Source organism: Macaca thibetana, chromosome 9 (genome assembly GCF_024542745.1).
Source record: "Macaca thibetana thibetana isolate TM-01 chromosome 9, ASM2454274v1, whole genome shotgun sequence".
NCBI lineage: Eukaryota > Metazoa > Chordata > Mammalia > Primates > Cercopithecidae > Macaca > Macaca thibetana.
Genome location: NC_065586.1, coordinates 94,414,573 through 94,435,573, shown reverse-complemented (window position 1 = coordinate 94,435,573; position 21,001 = coordinate 94,414,573). Strand labels below are relative to the sequence as shown.

The 21,001-nt window shown below is 49.8% G+C and overlaps 1 protein-coding gene across 5 annotated transcripts in view; it reads left to right on the top strand.

Moving 5' to 3' along the window:
* PYROXD2 (pyridine nucleotide-disulphide oxidoreductase domain 2) overlaps positions 1-14,253 on the top strand; it is a 33,846-nt gene extending 19,593 nt beyond the window's left edge. For 3 of the 5 annotated variants that reach the window (XM_050805690.1, XM_050805694.1, XM_050805693.1), the window contains 9 exons: positions 230-383; positions 2,256-2,317; positions 2,415-2,512; positions 4,600-4,741; positions 5,086-5,220; positions 6,571-6,643; positions 6,887-7,043; positions 9,132-9,286; positions 10,427-12,701. In XM_050805690.1, the coding sequence (XP_050661647.1) occupies positions 230-383; positions 2,256-2,317; positions 2,415-2,512; positions 4,600-4,741; positions 5,086-5,220; positions 6,571-6,643; positions 6,887-7,043; positions 9,132-9,286; positions 10,427-10,911 (1,461 nt within the window). In that variant the 3' untranslated portion in view covers positions 10,912-12,701. Of the gene's footprint in view, positions 1-229; positions 384-2,255; positions 2,318-2,414; positions 2,513-4,599; positions 4,742-5,085; positions 5,221-6,570; positions 6,644-6,886; positions 7,044-9,131; positions 9,287-10,426; positions 12,858-13,943 lie in introns of those variants that run through there. The other 2 variants (XM_050805691.1, XM_050805692.1) reach the window with 2 other exon arrangements.
* Positions 14,254-21,001: the final 6,748 nt, after the last annotated feature.

The following is a 21,001-nucleotide window of genomic DNA, read 5'->3' as shown; positions in this document are numbered from 1 at the left end:
CTATCGCCCAGGGTCTCCTGAGCACCCCCACCTCCACCCCATGTACTCTTCTTGGTGTTGATGTTAACCCAGAGACCTGGAACTGGGGGAGCTCAACAGAGCCAAGCCGAGCCACAGCGGGGAATGAGGCCTGAGGAACCATCAAGCTGTGGGGGTGACAGGCCATATGGGGACGGCATGGAGGGGAGGGATATGGATGGTGGGGCCTTGATGCAGAGCTCTGTTCCAGGTCTTTCCCAGATACGAGGAGTTCATGCATCGCTTGGCATTAGCCATTGACCCTCTGCTAGATGCGGCCCCCGTGGACATGGCGGCCTTCCAGCGTGGCTCTCTGCTGCAAAGGATCAAGTCGCTGTCCACCCTCAAGCCCCTGCTGAAAGCAGGTAAGTCCAAGTGCAGGCACCGGGGCATGATGAGTGACCTTCAAGGAGGTGAGCGCATTGTCTCAGTGCCTAGACACAAGCCTGAACCTCCATGGCAACCTGCCAGCTGGGATCAGTTAACATGCTGTGATCAATTACGGGCAGCCTGGAGCACTTTGTTGAGAGCATCTTAGGCTGATGCGCTTTAAAATAGAGCTTGAGACCAAGGCTTGTGCATGGGTACTTCATTTGGAAGGGAGACCCCAAGGCACAAAAATAGGAGAAAGTGGGGGTGAGAGTGGACAGAGAAAGAGTCAATACCAGAGTGTGTGATCACACTAGCCACACTGTGGGTGACAAGATGCTGGACCTGTGTGGGCCCTCTGGGAAACCTTATGAAATGCATTTGAGGAAACTTCTCGGGAGATGGAAAGGGAAATATTTATTCCTTGGGTTCTAGCTCCCATTGGTCAAGGGTTGCCTCACAGGGCATTGACTCCCACACTTCTGGGCTGTGCATCTGTGGGTGCCAAGTGGGTTCCCATGAGTGCCCTAGGGAAGAAGTAGAGAGGCTTACTTTTCAGCACTGAAGTGAGATGCTGTGGAGGTGCCTTTGTGGAGCTGATCAAAGCCTGCAAGGAGTTTGGCATCATGGCCGTGGCTAGAATAAGATATGGGGGCCAAGAGATTTGAAGTGCTGCTCCCATACAGGAAGAATGCGAGATTTGGGCTCAGCAAGGAGAAGTTCTGTGATCAGTTAGTAATGTCTGTCATGAGTATGAGAATGGAAGGCACATCAAGTATGCTATTATTTTCTAACCTCCTTGAGGATATACAGACCAGTTTAGCCTCTATATCCTAGAAAAAACAAACAAACAAACAAATCGCTTGTTTCCCACATGTCTTCGTGGTTCAGCTGATCCCAGCTGGCTCAGCTGATCTGGTCTGGTCTCAGGCATGTGTTTGTGTCTGCAGCAGCTCAGTGGAGGCAGCTCTGCTCCAGGTACCTCCCGTCCTCCTTGTAGAAGCACATGCTGATCTGGCGTGGACTTTTCACATCAGTGGCACAAGCACAGAGGGCATGCCCCAATGTACAGGCCTGTTTCAGGTCTGGCTTTGTGTCACATCTGCAAACATTCCACTGGCTGGCCAAGTCACATGGATGAGCCCAGAGCCAAGGAGCCAGGCAGGTTAACCAAGCTATGGTGGGTTGGGAGACACTGCAGACTTATACATTGCAAAGAGTATGGAGCCAGTGGAATCTATTACAAATGCAAAAAGGAGACACTGCCTCTCAGATAACCAGTCCAGGGAGCTTTGTGTGAAAAACAGGCAAAAATCATTTATTGAGCAACTACTACGTGCCAGACACTAAGCTAGGCCTGGGTGCTATAAGGCTAGAGACTGTGATTTCTATCCTGAAGGTCTCAAAGCCTAGTTACTCTGAAATGGTCTGAATCAGGGTTGTAGGAATGGATCAGCCAGGCCAGCTACCTCCCAGGATATGGGCCTTCCGGAGTTCAAAATAAGGGAATAAGGTAGAAGTTTAAAATTTTCAAAACATAATGCTAACTGATTAAACATATTAAATGCCTATGAACTTGCAAATGCTTTACCTAGCTCATTTAATGCTTACTGTAGCCCTTGGGGTGTAAAATAGGATTCCTGTGTTACAGGTAAAGAAGCAGGTTCAGAGATGTTAAAAATGTGTCCCAGGCGCTGCTAGTGAGAGGTGTGGCCGGGACTCAGGCTGGGTCTGTCTCTGCATTGGCTGTGCTATACCATCTCCCGACAGGAAGTCTCGGCCTCCTCCAGTCTTTTATCCCACAGGCCAGGTCGGAGGGTTTCCCTGTCACCTGTCTCAACTTCTGTTTTGTGGATCTTCTGTTATAGGCCGCATCCTGGGAGCCCAGCTTCCCCAATATTATGAGGTCCTCACAGCTCCCATTACCAAGGTGAGCGGTTCCCCAGCGTCAGGCCCAACCAGGGAGCAAGGGGACCCTCCTCCCGTCGAGGCCCCTAAGCCCTTCTCTCTGCTGTTGTGCTGTCCAGGTGCTGGATCAGTGGTTTGAGTCTGAGCCTCTAAAAGCCACTCTGGCCACAGATGCTGTGATTGGAGCCATGACAAGTCCCCGCACTCCGGGGAGTGGGTGAGTGAGGGGGTGAGGCGGGATGCAGGAATGGGGCATGTTCCCCAACAGGAGTGAGGACAACAGTGGCAGTGGCCGCAGCAACAGCTGCCACTTAACAGAGCTCACCCAGTGAGCCAGGAACCGAGCCAGGCACGTCACACACGGTCCATTTAACCCTCAGAGCAACGTCTGAGAACCGCGGTTCAGAGAAGGGAGTGTCTCGCCCAAAGCCACTCAAGTGGCCAGGCTGATTTTCAGCTCGAGGTGTCTGACTCCTCAAAATCTTCCTTCTTAGTGACCGTGCCCTACTGCTTCACTAAGAAAAGCCTCTCTCCCACCTCCCGCTTGGTATCTCAACAATATCTTCTTTTCTCTCCTCTTCCCTTCCCTCTTCCACCTCTCCACTCCTGCAAACACCCATTCTCCCTTGCCTGCCACCGGTCCTTTCCCTGGGCTCCGGGACACTCACACAGGCACCTCAGGATGGGCAGTGAGCTGCCTTTTTCTTGCTGAGTGCGGGTGTGCGCTGACAGCCCAGTCCGAGAGGTGGCAGTCAGACACAGCGAAGCCTGCAGTGTGGTCTGACTTAATGAGCCCCCACAGAAGCAGGAATGGAGGGGTGTGTGTGTGTGTGTGTGTGTGTGTGTGTGTGTGTGTGTGTGTGTGTTGGGATGGAGAATGCCGCCAAGGTTTGGGCCGTTTCCAGTGCACCAGAAGATACAGCTAGAAGCTAGAAGCTGTCGACGTGGCTTTTCTCTCAAGGGATGAGCACACCCTCGGAAGTGGTTTTTCAACACATATTAAGCCGGCCCCAAATTCCCCCAGGACCATAGAGACGGGGGCTTGGCAGCAGTTGCTACACGTTGGCCAAGCTGTAATCTACCAGCCAATCTGGATCTTCCAGCTGGGGCCTCCTGCCCTTTTCTCTTGGGATCTCTGGGAGGCTTAGCCAGTGCTCAGTTTGTGAAATATGCCTTTAAGTAATTTGTTCCTTCATTAATTCTTCCAACAAATATGGATGAGCGCTCGCTAGGTGTTGGGGATACGGTAGTGAGTGGAGCAGACGTCCCGATGGGTGAGAGACACAGAGCGAGTGATGATGATGAAGTGGTGTGAGTGTGATGCTAGGAGGAGCAGCCGGGACACAGCCTGGCCTAGGGTCAGAGAAGCCTCCACATGGAAGAGGTGTTTGATCTGAGACCCAAAGGACAAAGAGGAGTTAGCGAAACACACGAAGAGGGAAGAAGGGACTTCAGGCTGACAGAACAGCAGGGGAAATGCTGGGGTTAGAGAATGTATGATCCACCCAGGAATCTAGAGGTTCTGTTAGTTAGGAGGATGGGGTACAGAGAGGGACAGGATGAGGGGTGAGGCTGGAGCGCCTGCTAGGAGACTGGCCATTCCCTAAGAGCAGCGCCAAGCCAGGGAGATTTGGAATGGTGATAAGTGAGTGGCAGGAGCACAGCTGGGCTTTAAGATAAGGCTCCAGGATATATGTGGACAAAGACCTGCAGGGGAGAAAGTGTGGGAGAGGGGGTCCAATGAGGGGCACTACTGCAGCAGCATAAGAAAAAGAAGAGAGGCTGAGAGGTGGGGTGGCCTTGCAAGCGCTTTGGAGGCTGAGTTGGTGTTGCTGTGTGGACGTAGATGGGGAAGGATGGTAGCGGTCAAGGCTGACACCTGGTTTCTGTTGGAAACAGAACCTTCTATGGAAAGGTGTCGTTCACTGGAATGGGAAAGATTGAAGGGGAAGCAGCTGGAGAATGGGGAAAAGGTGGTGGGTTTAAGATGCCTACCAAGAAAGCGTCCAAATGGAGATATCTGTGGGTAGTTAGACATAGGAGCTGGAGTTCAGGAGAGTGCTGGAGCTGCAGGTTTGGGCATCGTTGCCTTCTTTTTGGTAATAAAGCTATGCACATAGACACACTTGCTGGGGAGTCAGTGTAGAGAAGGCAAAGGGCTCTTACAAGAACTTGGCTCATGGGAAAGGGCTGGATGGTGGCAGGGAGGGGCTGAAGATCAAGATGGAAAGGAATAGTTGCACCTACAACTCTGGGCAGATGAGATCCCACCTCCAGGATCTGAGTCAGATGGTCTGTCTTCAGGTATGTGCTGCTGCATCATGTGATGGGGGGCCTGGAGGGGATGCAGGGGGCCTGGGGCTATGTCCAGGGGGGCATGGGTGCCCTCTCTGATGCCATCGCAAGCTCAGCCACCACCCATGGAGCAAGCATCTTCACTGAAAAGGTGAATGGCCCCTCTACTCCACCCCAATAATTGACAAGGATCCCAGGACAGAACCAAGTCTCAGATTTGGAAGGTCCCTTGTTTTATCGATGAACAGAGGGGCTGTGAGGGGGCGGGTTGCAGAATTAAGAGACTAAGGTCACGCAGCCTGTTAGTGGCTAACCACCCGCTTTGAATTCCCTGGTCACTGAACCGAGGCTGAGTGTTTCATGGAGAAGCTGCAGAACTTGATGGGGTGGGTTTGGGATGAAGAAGTTGTGAATGCCTAGGACCATCACAGACCATGGGAATCCCACAAGATCTAACCTGGGTTTCCCTTCCTGGGGGTTTCTGGTGGGCGCTAGACAGTGGCGAAGGTGCAGGTGAACAGTGAAGGCTGTGTTCAAGGAGTTGTGCTGGAAGATGGCACAGAAGTGAGAAGCAAGGTGGTGCTGTCCAACACATCACCGCAGATCACCTTCCTGAAGCTGACGCCACAGGTGAGGCTGCGGGCAGGAGGGTGGAGCTTAGACGTCTGCCAAAACAGGGGTTGGAATCCGTGGGGATTGAGGGAGCCAGGATTGCATCAGGGAGTGAGATGCAAAAGCCAAGTCTCTGCATTTGGGAAACAGGCAGGTAAGGGCAGGTAGCAAACAGGGAAGAAGCCTCACAGGTGAGGAGAAGGGGCCAGAGAGGTGAAGTGACCAAGATTCTGGCCACTGGCAGAGCCAGAGTTAGAACCCAGGTCTGACCTTCCATCTAGAGTTATTTCCACAACTTTCCTACTTTCCTGATTTCTTCCCTTTCACCAGCTCTAATTCCATTATATGTGTCAACTATCTGTTGTATTATCCATGATTATTAATTAATTTTTAAAAAGAGCCACAAAACTTCTGGGCACACAAGAAATACTGGCACCCAGAACTGGAGACTTCAGTTGATCTTGGTGGATTCCAACTGCTCACGGCTGGCTCATGCATCTGCAGTCAGCTGCAGGTCAGCTTGCCGGCTCTGCTGATCTTGGCAGGACTCCTTCATGTTCCTGGGAGCTAGCCGGTGGTGGCTGGTCCAGGACTGTTTCTGCTGGGATGACCAGGGGAACTCAGCTCTGCCCCGTGTGTCTGTCCCCCCCCAGCACAGTAGTCCAGGCATGTTCTCAGGGTCTGGCAAGGGGCAAAAGCAGGCAAGCTCAAGCATGTATGCAAGCATCACGTGGTTTGATCTCTTTGCATCCTGTTTGCTAGCATTGGCCAAAGCAAGTCTCATGGCCAAGCCCAGAGTCAGAGTGTGAGGGCACTGCAAGATTACACAGAAACGGGTGTACAAACAGGGAGGGGTGAGCTTTGGGGGGCAGTTTTTGCAATTGACTTACCCTGTGCCCAAAAGATACGATAACATGTATATGTGCACGAAGCTCCCAACCACTCTTGGGAGCAATTCTTAGGGGCTCTGAGTGATTCCATTTTTCTGAGTGATTCCATTAATAAAATTCAACAAACATCAGTAAAAAGAAACTTGTTAAGGCAATTCTGAGATCATCGAGGCTTCCAAGAGCTTACACACCAGTAGTGAAAAGAGACCTGCAAACCACTGTCCCCTTTGCAAGCAGGGAGAGGTGTGGACTATTTCACAGTCAGAACTGCTGGCCAAGCACAGAGGAGGAAGTGGTTAGAGCTGAGTGGGAGGGGATCTAGGAAGGCTTCACAGAGGAGGTGGTTTTGGCTGAGCTTTGAAGGATGAAGAGGATTTCTGGAGGGAGCGACTGAGGGATCTTCCTGAGCAAAGAAAGAAGGCAGCTTCCTTGGGGCCTTTTGATGTCTGGGGGCTTTCATGGAGGCTTCTCCTTCCAGGAGTGGCTTCCTGAGGAGTTCCTGGAGAAAATCTCTCAGCTGGACACCCGGTCGCCTGTCACCAAGATCAATGGTAAGAGGCACACCACATTGCAGCACTGTCTCTTTTGACCCATCCGAGTGAGAAACCTCCATGCGGCGGGCAGCTGAACTCTGTCATCACCTCCATTCCCTGACCTCCAGCCTGTGTCCCCCTGCAGCCTGGTCAGAAGGTGAAACACTTGCTAATACTTTCCTACTCCCGTCTGCCACTGAGGTGGCTGTAGAGGGAGGACCTTGGGGGGCTAAGACCTGACCCTCCTCTTTGGTCCCTCAGTGGCCGTAGACAGGCTGCCCAGCTTCCTGGCGGCCCCCAATGCTCCCAGGGGCCACCCACTGCCCCATCACCAGTGCTCCATCCACCTGAACTGTGAAGACACCCTCCTCCTTCATCAGGCCTTTGAAGACGCCATGGATGGCCTGCCTTCCCACAGGTAGGGGTCCTGGACAGAACATCCCCTGATGTTCTTCCACATGGGCCTGGGAGGCAGGGCTGTCCATGCCACACACAGCAGGGATCAGGCCTGGCGTTCAACCTTCACAGTGACTTAGGATCTGCCAAAATCCATACTTAACTTCTAAGGACAGGAAGTGCATCCCAGGTGAAAAATCTGAGGACCAGGGCAGGTAAGGGTGAAGAGCAGCTCAGGTTAGCGGAAGGGGCAGGGGGCAGAGCGCTGCCCAGGAAAGTGCTGGGGCTGGGTAAGAAGAGAAAATGTGTTCTGGGAAAGCAAAGGAGGTTCTCTCATTCAGAGCCTGTCAGGGGGCACGCGCTCACTGAGTCCCCTGCTCCGTAGCCTTTCTTTTTCTGATAAGCTGCCTTCTTGCAAAACTTCTAAAAGCATTTCCCACCTCCCACTGCAGCTGTATTTCCATCCTTCCAGAAAAGGCAGGGGCACTATAGGAGAAAGAGCCTTTCCTTCCTGTCCACTGTCCAGCACACACTGTTGAAAACCTACTCAGTGCCGGGCTCTGTACTAGGTATGGGCTGGGAGAACTAGTGAGGCAGGGGCATGAAACCGACACGAAGCTTATGATAAGACAGGTACACAAATATTTACAGCATGTGGTAAAGAAGATGTGCGCCTGGAGAGAAGGGTATAGGGCAAAGTTCATTCATCCATTTATAAATATTCTGGGGTCTCTACTCTGTGCCAGGCTTGGTTCAGTGACTGGGCACAGATCAGCAAGCAAAGCCAACAAGGTCTCAGGTCGCTGACTTTCTATCCATGAGAGGAAGACAATCAACAAGTAAGCACTGATGATGAGCACTGCGGAGAAAAATAGGCAGGGAAGGGGAGGAAAGGCTTCTCTGACAACGCGGCACTTGAGCAGAGACCGGAAGGAAGTGAGGATACAGATCTTGTGGGTACCTGGGAAAGAACGTCCAGATAGAGGGAAGGTCAGGTGCAAAGGCCCTGGGGCAGGAGCGTGCTGCTGTGTAGGAGGCACAGGGACGAGGCCAGAGTGGCTGGAGAGAGAGCACCTGGGAGTGAAGGGTGTCAGATCGTGCTGGGTCTTGTCAACTGCCCTGGCTCTTACTCCAGGAAAGTTTGTGCAGAGCCTGCCTTATACTTTAGAAAGACCAACCTGGACACGGTGTGGAGAAAACGTTAAGGCATCTGTTGCAATGGGTTACTGTTGCAGAATCCAAGTTAGAGTGGACAGTGGCTTGGACAAGGGTGGGGCAGTGGCAGTGATGAGAAGGGACGAAAGACTGGGTATATTTTGAAGGTGAAGCCAACAGGACTTGCTGTTGGACAGGGAGTGGGATGTGGGTAATAAAAAGGAGCGACTGTGAAAAGATGCCTCCATTTACTGAAGAGAGGAAGAGGCGGCGGGGGTGGAGCAGGTTTTAGAGGCTAATCAGGCATTGGGGTTTGAACGGGGGACGTTTGAGATCCCTGGTGGACATCCAAGTTCAGCAAAAACATTGCGGCTGAGGGACGCAGGGAGAAGGGGCGTTTCCCGTGGCCTTGAAGGAGACTCATATTTGGAGATCAGAGGGAGAATGTGCTCCAGGTAGAAAAGGTGTGGCAGGCAAAGGTGGTGGGGTGGGAAGCAGTTCACAGCTTTGCTGGGGCTCGGGGCAGCCCTAGCAACTCTGTCTTCCATTGGTCTGCTCTGGAAAAGGCAGTCAGGCTGCTAAAGCCTGGCTGAAATCTGGCTGCCTGGGCGCCTGCTGTCTTAGGCCTGGCCTCTTTCCACACTCCCACTGTCTGTGTGGACCTTGGAGACATTTGCGTTTGGGAGCTGTGGTTAGAGCACAGCGTGTGATGAAGGCAGGCAAGGACAGGCCATGCATTCGGGGGTCTGGGCCAGGCCAGCTCCTCACGGGTGCTCTGGATCACACTGGAGGCCACTGTGGACCTGTACTGTGGACAACCACTGTGGCTGTACAGCGACAGTCGCCCAGGATTGGTGTCATCTCAGGGTCTCCACTGTGTCCCAAGTCATCTCAGAGGCCCTTCGCACCACACTGCTGCTCTTAGACCTGCCGTCTCTCCTCCCTGCCCGCACAGGCCTATGATTGAGCTCTGCATCCCTTCTGCGCTGGACCCCACCCTGGCTCCCTCCGGCTGCCACGTAGTCTCTCTCTTCACTCAGTACACGCCCTACACACTGGCTGGAGGCAAGGCCTGGGACGAGCAGGAGAGAGACGCTTACGCAGACAGAGGTAAAGAGAGCTGCATGTTCTGCCTCCAGAGCCAAAGCCGGGCTTGCGACCTGACTGGCCTGCTCCTCCTCACTGCCCCATTCAGGATTGACAGCTGCAGATGACGTCCCAAAGGGAGGAAATAGTTGAGGGAACCTCAAGTCAGCATAGTGAATGACTGCTGGAGTCAGGAACTGGGCTAAGAAAGCCAAGAAAACACAGTTCCTGCCCTCCAGTTGCTCGCAGCCTAGCAAGGGATGGAGGAGACAAATTAAGAAATCTGTCATTACAGCACAGCTGACTGCATGAACCAAAGGAGAAGCATGAGCCAGAGGGACAAGGAAGGCTTTCAAAGGAAGGGACGGTCAAGCTGGGTTTCCAAGGATGACTAGGAACTGGCCAGGCAGCAAAGGGCATTCCAAGCAAGAGAAACAGCTTGAGCAGGCCGGGCGTGGGGGCTCATGCCTGTAATTCCAGCACTTCAGGAGGCCGAGGCAGGTGGATCACCTGAGGTCAAGAGTTCGAGACAGGCCTGACCAACATGGTGAAACTCCGTCACTACGAAAAACACCAAAAAACTAGCCGGAGGTGGTGGCACATGCCTGTAATCTCAGCTGCCCCGGAGGCTGAGGCAGGAGAATCGTTTGAACCCGGAGGTGGAGGTTGCAGTGAGCCGAGATCGCACCACTGCACTCCAGCCTAGGTGACAGAGTGAGACTCCGTCTGAAAGAGAGAAAGAGAGAGAGAGAGAGAGAGAGAGACAGACAGACAGAAAGGAAGGAAGGAAGGAAGGAAGGAAGGAAGGAAGGAAGGAAGGAAGGAAGGAAGGAAGGAAGGAAGGAGCGAGCTTGAGGAAAGTGATGAGGTGAAAAAAGCTGCATATGCAAGAGGAGACAAGCAGCTTTGTGTTTAGGGTTGGGGTAGGGAAGTGGGGAAAATTGGGGACTGGACCGGCCTGCCCATGCATCTTTGGGATGAATTATTCATTTGCTTGTGGGCTGATTTTTGTTTTTCACCTATTGAGGTATAATTTGCATATGATAAAATAAACCCATGTCTGTGTGTAATTTAATGACTCTTAGTAAATTTGCCAAGTTGTATCCCCTTAGCGCCTCCTCTTCTTCCTAACATAGTCTCATTTCTCTGTTTTTGGCCCCCCAGTGTTTGATTGCATCGAGGTCTATGCCCCTGGCTTCAAGGACTCTGTGGTTGGCAGAGACATCCTCACACCACCAGATTTGGAGAGAATCTTCGGGCTTCCTGGAGGAGTGCGTATAAACCTAGGGGTCTCTCACCATAGCCTTCCCTCTGCACCCTCGCTTCCTGGCTGTGACCTCTCTGCTTTATCTTGTCCCTCCATACTCAGCTTTCATCAGGAAGGGAGGACAGGGGCAGGGACCCTGGCTGAGAGAGGGCAGAGAAGTGGTCAAATTGAGGGAATAGGGATCCCTAGTAGGGACTCAGAAACACAGGCAGGACAGCCCCCACTGAGAAGGTCACCAGGATTGTGGCCCTCTGCCTTGACAACCATGCTGGCTCTGCCATCTGACTTTCTTCAGAGAGAGCACCCCCTTCTCAAGGCAGCAGCACATCCTCAGACTTCAGTTTATCAAAAACTAGACATTGGAGACAGGGAGACCAGTTAGGAGGCCAGGCTCAATCGCCTCATTGCAGCTACTGAGCACTTGCAAGGCCAGAGACCAGCCTAGGGAACATAGTGAGACCCCATCTCTACAAAAACAAAAAAACCAGAAACATCGCCAGGGGTGGTGGTGTGTACCTGTGGTCCCAGCTACCCAGGAAGCTGAAGCAGGAGGATCGCTTGAGCCCGGGAGTTCGAGACTACAGTGAGCTGTGATGTGCCATTACACTTCAGCCTGGGTAACAGAATGAGACCCTATCTCTAAAAAGAAAATTTAAAAAAAAAAAGCAAAAGAAAAATCTGAGGCCAAAGTGAGATGTGCTACAAGTGTAGAATGCACACAGTATAGAAAAAAATATAAAATATCTCATCAAGAATTTATATATTGATTACATGTTGAAATTATAATATTTTGGGTATATTATATGTATATAGCTAATAAATATATATAGATATATATAGCTAAATAAAATATGTTATTGACATTAAATTCATCAACTTGTCCTTCCTTCCTTCCTTCCTTCCTTCCTTCCTCCCTTCTTTACTTCCTCCCTCCCTCCTTCCCTTCCTCCTTCCCTCCTTCCCTCCTTCCCTCCCTCCCTCTCTTCCTCCCTTTCTTCCTTCTAGAGATAGGGTCTTGTTCTATCACCCAGGCTGGAGTACAGTAGTGCAATCACAGCTCACTGCAGCCTCGACCTCTGGGGCTCAAGCCATCCATCCTCCCACCTCAGCCTCCTGAGTAGATAGGACCATAGGCATGCACCACCATACCAGGCTAATTTTTTTAAATTGTAGAGATGGAGTCTCCCTGTGTTGCCTAGGCTGGTCTCAAACTCTGGGGCTCAAGTGATCCTCCCACCTTGGCCTCCCAAAGTGCTGGGATTACAGGCATGAGCCACAACAGGCTCTGCTTTTACTTTTTAAATGTAGTTACTAATAAATCAAAAATTGCATATTAGCTCCCATTACATGTTCACTGAACAGCACTGGTCCGGGTAGAGGAAAGAAGGCCAGGCAGCAGGAAGGAAGGGAATGGCTGGGTAGAGCAGGCATGGGGCGGGCAGACTTGAGAAGCCTTGGTGACAGTGTGCACATGGGGGTCAGGGTGGAGGCGATGTGAAGGGTAGGTGCAGAGGCCAGCGGGAGGAAGGTGGTATCATTCACTGACGCAGGAGGATGGGGAGGAGCAGACTTGAGGAAAGAGGATGGCCTCAGTTTGGGGCAAGGTGAGGAGGGCAGCGGGGGCACACTCCTGTGGTGACGCCCAGCAGACGTCGGGCTTCTTGTCCAGACCTGCCCCCTGAGTCTGACCTTCGCTTGTCCCATGCTGCCTCCCTTCTCAGCCTGGGGCTGGTCTCACCCAAGCCAGGGGGACAGAACCGTGCTCGGCTCCGTTGCCCCTTGTCTGCCATTCACAGTGATCCTGCTGGAACCTGGACGCCGGGGTCTGGGCTCAGGTGGATGCCTTGGCCACAGAAGGAAGTTCTCGCAGAGAACTTCCAGCAGCCACAATAAGTCGGACGATTCTGTTTTTCCAGCAGAGCGAGAGGGATGCAGAGTAGATAGCAAAACCCTCTTTTCTTTCCTGTTCAGTTCCTGTTCCCCACCCTGCTTTCTTCCTCAAAAGGCCTCTGGGAAACTTCACTCCCAGCCCCAGGGCATGTGCCCGTTCCATCTCATCTCCTTCCCTTTCTGCATTTTAAGAACCCAAGAAAATATCCCGGAAGGAGAAGAACTTTTGCTGGAGAACAGGGGAGGGGAAGAAACCCTGCCAGGACAGGAAAGGCTGTAACGCTCCCGTGCTAATGACTGTGGCCCTGCTTCTGCAGAACATATTCCACTGTGCCATGTCCCTGGATCAGCTCTACTTTGCCCGCCCTGTGCCCCTGCATTCTGGCTACCGCTGCCCTCTCCAGGGCCTGTATCTCTGTGGAAGTGGGGCTCATCCTGGTGAGTGACCTGGAGTCCCACTACCCTGTGGGGACTGGGAGGGCTCACTGGAGGCCAGAGACTTGGAGAAGGAGGAAGAAGATAAACAATGAAGGCGGCAGAGAGGGAGGGGAGCAGGGAACTCCCACCATAAGAAGCTGCCTTGTGTTCAGAATTCTCCATGCACAGGTGAGCACCCAGCCGCTGCCTCCACCAGGCTGACCACAGCCCACAGTTGAACTCACACCTCCCCTTCAGGAGGCCTGGGGATGCGTCCTGGTGGAGGCATCTCACCACATTCCAATGCGGGCTTGTGAGAGACCCATGTCCCTAAATTCCCCATCCATGTATATATTTAGACGGTGTTTCACTCTATTGCCCAGGCTGGAGTGCAGTGGTATGATCACAGCTCACTGCAGCCTCAACCTCCTGGGCTCAAGTGATCCTCCTGCCTCGGCCTCTGGCGTAGCTGGGACTCCAGGTGTGTGCCACCATGCCTGGCTAATTTTTTATTCCTTTGTAAAGATGGGTTTTGTTACATTGCCCAGGCTGGTCTCGAACTCCCGAGCTGAAGTGATCCTCCCCACTTAGCTTCCCAAAGTGCTGGGATTAGAGGCCTCCATCCATATTTTAGACCAGAAAGGATGGATAAAGTTAACTTCTTCAACTTTACAATTCTTTCTTGTGCGCATTCCAAGCCTAAGAAGCTGGCTGAGGCTGTCATTTGCTATGCACACCTTCTCTGAGCTGTGTGGACTTGGTCCCCCTGGAAAGAGTCTGTGTTTCCACATCTCCCCCCTCCCCCCAGCCCCTTATTCTGAAATTTTAACTTTGCTTACTAAGCATCTGCCCATCCAGCAGGTCCACCCTCAGCCATTGAGGCTGTGGGCTGTGGACCTGGCCCCTTCCCAGACCTTTGGTGCAGGAAGCCTGGAGGGAGCCAAGATCTATTGAATGTCTGTCCTAGGTGATTCCAGTGCCCACACCCCCGCACCCCTCTAAGCAGCCCCACTCTGCTTTGTTGCTGCATCTCCGTAAGCCCCACCCCCTCCCCCACCCTGGCAGGTTTTTGAGCAGAGCTTTGGTTCATAGGAGATTCCCTTCCAGGAGGAGGTGTGATGGGAGCTGCTGGGCGAAATGCAGCGCATGCGGCCTTTAGGGACCTCAAGAGCAAGTGACCCCGAATCAGCTCTGACCCAGGAAGAAGACTTCACCCCTCAATTCCAAGCGCTCCATTGGGTCAGCTTCCCAGGAAACTCAGCTTCGGGTTAGTACTTAAGGCCACCAAATCCTCAATGCTCAAGCTATTATTTTAGAAAAAATGTACGAGTTACGTTTAGTGCAAGTTAACCTTATGCCCGTGCCTCCGTACGTGGACTGGTTCTGTGTTATTAAAACTAATATTTCATACAGATTACTTGCTCGTGTTTTTTCTCTGTGTTAGTTGGTGGGATAGACTTGTCTGGTGTACTCATAATTCTTACATCAGCTAAGAAGCAGTCCATTTAAAGGCCAGGCATGGTGACTCGTGCCTGTAATCCCAGCACTTTAGGAAGTTGAGGCAGGCAAATCACTTTGAGATCAGAAATTCAAGACCAGCCTGGCCAACATGGTGAAACCTCATCTCTACTAAAAATACAAAAATTAGCCAGGCGTGGTGGCAGGTGCCTGTAATCCCAGCTACTTGGAAGGCTGAGGCAAGAGAATCACTTGAACCCAGGAGGTAGAGGTTGCAATGAGCCGAGATTGCACCACTGCACTCCAGCCTGGGCAACAGAGACTCCATCTCAAAACAAAACAAAAAACAAAAACAAAACAAAAAGAACAGTCCATCTAACCAGCGGAAGAGTCTGATCTAAGCATCCCCCTGTCCTTGGCTGGGACCCCCCCCACCACCAACTGGAGGACTGCCCAGGTGGAGCCCAGTCGACTGCTGTCACATTCCTGGCAAACGATAAAAATGGACCCAATTTCCCCATGATCTATAGAGTCACCCACAGGGGCCATGGGCCTGAACAAAGCTTGGCATCTCAAGCCACAGAATCTTCCAGTCAGGCAAAAAGCAGTCAAGGGTGACTGCAAGGTGGATTCCACTGAGGCTGTCTGGGAGCCCACTCTTCCTGATTCCAGAGCATTCAGCCTTCTGCCTCCCATGAGCTAAGTCTGTTGTGTCACCAACACCTTTCAATATAAACCTCTATAATTCTAAAGTGAGTTGAATTGTCACTCTTGTCCAGGAAAATCCATCCAAAGTTCCCGTGGTAATGCAGCCCTCCCAGCCAGCTTCTCCAGTTCCGGCAGCCAAGGCCACAGTCCAAGCCGTCCCATCTGCAGATGAGGCAGGATCTTCCCTGGGAAAGCTTCCCTTCCTCCGTTTCCTGGGCAAATTTATACAGATTCAAATAGATCCACCTCATTACTTAATGTTGGTAAACTCAGATTTCTCAGCCGTAAAAGAGTTGTTTTAAAGCTCACATCAGACAACAGGTCATGTTTCCATCCAGTATCTGGCACACGATAAGCATTCGGTACATAGTGGAGCTGCTGCTGCGGCTTTTATTGGTGAAGATATTTTTGTCATTTTTGTATTCTGCAAAAGGTGGTCTTTTCTATATACTTTTTAACCTGGCACCCAGAATTGAAACTAGCCCCCTAGAAGCATTGTGCAGGACAGTGTAGAGCAATGTTTGGGTCCCCAAGCTTTTTCCAAAGTAGCCAAGCCCCCTCCCTCATTCAGCATCAGTACCATCAACTTTTTGAGCTTGTTGAAAATTTGTTTTTGGTCAATATTGCTGGTTTTCTGGAAGGAAAGAAGGAAGGCAGGGAGAGAGGGAGGAAGAATGAGAGAAAAAATGAAAGAGAAAAAGGGAGGGAGGGAGGAAGAAAGAAAGGAAAATGAAAGAGAAGGAAGAAAGAAAGTGAGGGAAGGAAGGAGAAAGGGAGGGAGGGAGGGAGGGAGGGAGAAATGAACACAGAAAATCGTCAAAGGCCTGGGGAAGCTCACATCAGACTTAGTATTTAAAAATAATAATGATTTTTGGCCAGGTGCAGTGGCTCACATCTATAATCCCAGCACTTTGGGAGGCAGAGGTGGGCGGATCACAAGGTCAGGGGATCAAGACCATCCTGGCTTACACAGTGAAACCCTGTCTCTACTAAAAATACAAAAAAAAAATTAGCTGGATGTGGTGGCACACACCTGTAATCTCAGCTGCTCTGGAGGCTGAGGCAGGAGAATTGCTTGAACCCAGGAGGCGGAGGTTGCAGTGAGCCAAGATCATACCACTGCACTCCAACCTGGACGACAGAAAGAGACTCTGTCTCAAAAGAAAAAAAAAAATTTTATTTATTTATTTTATTTTATTTTTAATAAACAAAAGCCACGAATGCCTAATATAGGAAATGTTTAAAATATAATAAGAGAGAAACATAAAATGCACACATAATTTTTCCTGCAGAGATAATCGCAGTTCCCGTTTTACAGTATTTTCAGGTAGTCTTTCAGGTCATTGGTATTCCGTGTTCTATATGTGGGCTTTACATCTTTCCTTCATTTCACTTCATATCATAAGCAGTTTTCAGTGCCATAAAAATTCTTTGAAAACATTATTTTTAATAGCTGCCTAATATTCTCTTGTAAGGATGTGTCATAATTTATTATGGGACATTGGGTTCAGCTTTGGCCTTGATTGCTAATTAGTACAAGCCAAAGGCCTGAAAGCTTCATTTATCGCCGCTGTTCCTGTTTTAATGGTTCCCTATCATTTCTGGGATCACAAGGGTGCAGCTGTTCTCCAGGCAAATGTTCCCTCTAAAGGAGGAGGAACGTGGAGGAGGCCAGGGAGAGAGGGGAAAAAGCACTTTTAGCACCAGAGGAAGAATTTCCCACTGTTTGGTGACTTCCCATTCTGTATCTCATGTCTCTGAAAGATGGCATTTGGTCCAGACCAAGAGACAAGATAAGGCCTCAGCACCACAGGGTGCATTGGTTCCTCGAAGCCCCCAGCACATGCCGTCCCGCTGAGCAAGGCGGGCTGGTCTTACCTAAAGTGCTGACTCTGCAAATCAGCCATGAGCTGGGCAAATGTGTCCCTTTCTGGCCCTAGTATGTAAAACCTGTAGAAGGATAAATAAGTCAGGGCCTCATTGTTACCTGATTTACAGTTGCCCGTTTTCCCAAAGCAGCAGGGAACACTTCCTTCGAGGCACAGTCCTGTAAACCCCTGAAGTGCACTGGAACCTCAGCTGGTTAAGTCGTTACCAGCGGGGTCTCCTGATCTCGCAGCCCCTGGGTGATGATGTCCAGAGATTCACTGAGATGTGAGGTTTACAGCTCTGGGAGGAATTTGGCTTTCCTGGTGGGAGGAATGACAGATGTGGCTGACCAAGCTGGCTGTGGGCCTTGTGAGCGTGCATCTTTCTAACATATGTTCGATTTGCAAGGCAGGTGACAGTCACCAAGTTCTTCTGTGGGACCTTCGTAATGCTCCTACCCTGACGTCTGGAATGAGGGGGAAGAGACCTGCTGAGCACAGGATGTCATTCTGTGGGGGAGTGGAGACACATGACATGAGAAAAAGGAATGCAAAATGCAAAGCAAGGAGAAACGCAAATGGACAGCAAACCTGAAAAAATATTTAAGCTCACCAGGAATCCATTACCTGCAATGAAAACCAAACGATCATGCTTTACCTATAAAATTGAGAAAAAATATTTGTACAGAAAATTACTGGTGTGGGTAAAAAAGACACTCTTCTCTGCCGTTGACAGCAGCAGACATTTGTATTTGATAACGAGACTCGAAAGCCAACATCCGTGTGCTTTGTGGGTTATTCCGCATCTTATCACTGCGCCGAAGGAAAATATCAGAAATGTCCCTAAGGATTTAGGTAGAAGGATAGTCATGCAGTATTGTTTGCAATGGCAAAATACTGGAAACAGGCTAAATGTCCCAAAATAGAGAATTAGTTAAATTAATCATGGTAACTGCACGTGATAGAATATCAGACAATAACTTTAAAAGTTACATTTTTGAACCTACTTGTATCACATGGAAAAATATGCTAATAAAAAGTAAGATATAATGGGACCTGAGTTTTTTGATAGGTGATAGATGGATAGATGGATCTCTCATATATATATGTAAATATACATTATATATACTAACTATATAAAACATACCCACACAGAGAAAGACAGAGACAGAGAGAAAGACAGAGATGGAGAGACAGAAACAGAGAGACAAATGGGAAAGAACAAGGTATACCCCAAAGTACAGGCTACTAGCAGAAGGCTGAAGTCTTTCTGAGCACTTGGCAGCAGTTTGGAAAATGTTCCTCACTACCTTCATAGAACCTATCTTAGCATAAGAGCCAGCCCAAAGTAAATGGATGGGACTTTGAATCTTTGTTTAAAAATGATGGCCTGGGCCTGGTCCAAAGGGTGTGTGAATGGCTTATGCATTGATAGATATTGATTGGCCATAAGTCAGAGCGCTTCAGACCTGGTCTGGGTCTAAGAGATCCTCAGTGGAGGCGTGGGGTCTTCAGTCACCTAAAGTCCCTGCAACATCACAAAGGGAAAGAGTGGCATCTTCTCCGTGTTTCCACAGCCCAACAGAAATCCTGTGTTCTTGTAAGGAGGTGACCGAGGTGAACCTGAACCTGAACTTTCTCTGGTTTTATCTGGAACTAGTCAATGCTGTTATGTAGGTTGTCAGACCAGCAGCTTTGCAGCTGGCTAGATGTGTCTTTGACTAATAAGAGAATCACGAGAGGAATTAAATGAGACTAAGCAAAGGCCATTTGATTGGTATGCAGAAGTCTTCAAGACAATGTGTCTCTTAAGGAAAAAAAAAAAAAAAAAAGGTTGTCAACAGTGAAAAGATAGGTGAAACCTACACTTTCTGCACTGCAGCTATCGGCCTTCCCTTCTGTCTGATCTTTCAGGACCCATGGAGAAAGTGTAGGTCTGACCCAGAAGGCTGTCGTGTATAAAGGGGATGATGATGCCTCCCACAGAGGGATGTGAGGATTGTATATACATAAACACAGCTCACCAAAATATGCACACTGTGTGACCCAGCACACCCACTCCCAGATATACTCAGCAGAAATGCTTACTGGCGTTCACCAAAAGATACATACTAGGCTGCTCCTGGCAGCACTACTTGTAATACCTCCAACCAGAAAGCTACCCCAATGCCCACTGACAGAGGAATGGAATAAGTAAATTGTGGTACCTTCATATGATGGACTACTATTCAGCAATGAGAATGAATAATCTATAGAACCACATGCAACAAAACTATGTTGAGTCAAAGAAACCAGACATGAAATAATACATGTTATAGGATTCTGCTTATAAATTGTACAGAATCAGGCTAAATTAATAGTTCCTATACTGTTAAAAGTTCACCTTTGGCTGGGCAGAGTGGCTCATACTTGTAATCCCAGCACTTTGGGAGGCTGAGGTGGGAGGATTGCTTAAGGCAAGGAGTTCAAGACCAGCCTGGGCAATGTAGCAAGACCTCATTTCTAAAATAAAACAAAAAAAAATAGCCAGGCATCATAGTGCATGCATGTAGTCCTAGCTACTTGGGAGGCAGAGGAGGGAGGATCACTTGAGCCCAGGAGTTGGAGGCTACAGTGAGCTATGATTATACCACTGCATTCCAGCCTGGGCAACAGAATAAGACACTATATTGAAAAAAAAAAAAGTTCACCATTGAGGGTGTTCCTTCCTAGAAGGAAGCCTGAGAAGGGCTTCAGGCTGCTAGCAGTAGATCCACCTGTTTGATCTGTGTGATGGTTACATAGGCATGTTCAGTTTCTGAAGAATTCATTGATTTCTACACTTAGGATGTTGCAGCTTTCTGTATGTATATTATGCTTCAATAGAAAGTTAAAAAAACTAGTGCCTGGAACATGGTGATGTCACTTATCAACATTATTGCTCTAAAGCTCATATTTATTGGCAAAGCCCTATGTCTGAGGCTAGGCTTGGAAGGGAAAATGAAGAAAGAGGTAAGGAAGGAGAAGAGGAGAAAGGGAAAGAAGAATGTGGTGGACAGACCTGTAGGAACCCCCACTCAGGACCCCTGCTTACAGGTGCCCATGCCCTTGTGTGCTCCCCTCCCCTCAAGGGTGGGGGAGGTCTGTGAATTGCTTCTAACCAACAGAATGTGACAAAGGTGAAAGGATGTATATGATTATACCACACATAGCATCATCATGCAGGAATCTCAGTTCCTGGCTGGCTGTGAGTAGGCAGGTAGCCGTGTTGAAAACCCCATGTGGCAAGTAACTTCAGTAACCTCCAGCTGACTGAAGCTATCAGACCTTCTGCCTCAGAGAATGGATGCTGCCAACAACATGTGAGCAAGGAAATGGATGCTTCCCCAGTTGAGCTTCCAGATGAGAACACAGCCTGGCCAGCACTATGAGTATAGCTTTGTGACACCTTGAGCAGGGAGTCCAGCTGTACCTGGATTCCTGAACAATGGAAACTGTGAGGTAATAAATGTGTGTTGTTCAAAGCCACCAAGTTTGGACTAATTTGTCACACAGCAGTCAATAACTAATACAAGGGAGAAGGCCACATAGCCAAGTACATGATGGATGCAAAATACGATGATATGAATTGAAATTATGCCCTAGATTTCAAAGTATTCCCATTCAAAATGACCCTATGAGTTGGACTTCACTCCCATAGTGGGCATCCATCTCCCAGCAGGGCCAAGCCTGGAGTCACCATGACAGAGGGCATCAAGTCAGACACACCTGTGTTTGGATCCCGGCTCTACCAGCAATGGATTTTAGGCATGTTCCTGATGCTTCTGAGTCTCAGTTTCTTATGTGACTCATGGAGATGGTGATTTCTTTTTGTCTGGCACAAGGCACACAACAAAAACTAGTTTCCTTCCTTCCTTATACAATGACATGCTACTACATACACTCAGAAGCACAGGAATCAGACACAGTGAGAGGCATTCTGGAACATTCTATGCCCACCTGAAGCAGGGGGATGAAATTAAAGCTACCACAAAAAGAAATGGAGCAAGGTTTCCCTCAATTAAGGCTTTGGACTCATTCAGTGAGAGGGCTCCCAATCTGGGAGCTTCCATCCTGGGACCACGGCACACACAAATGCACACACACAACCCT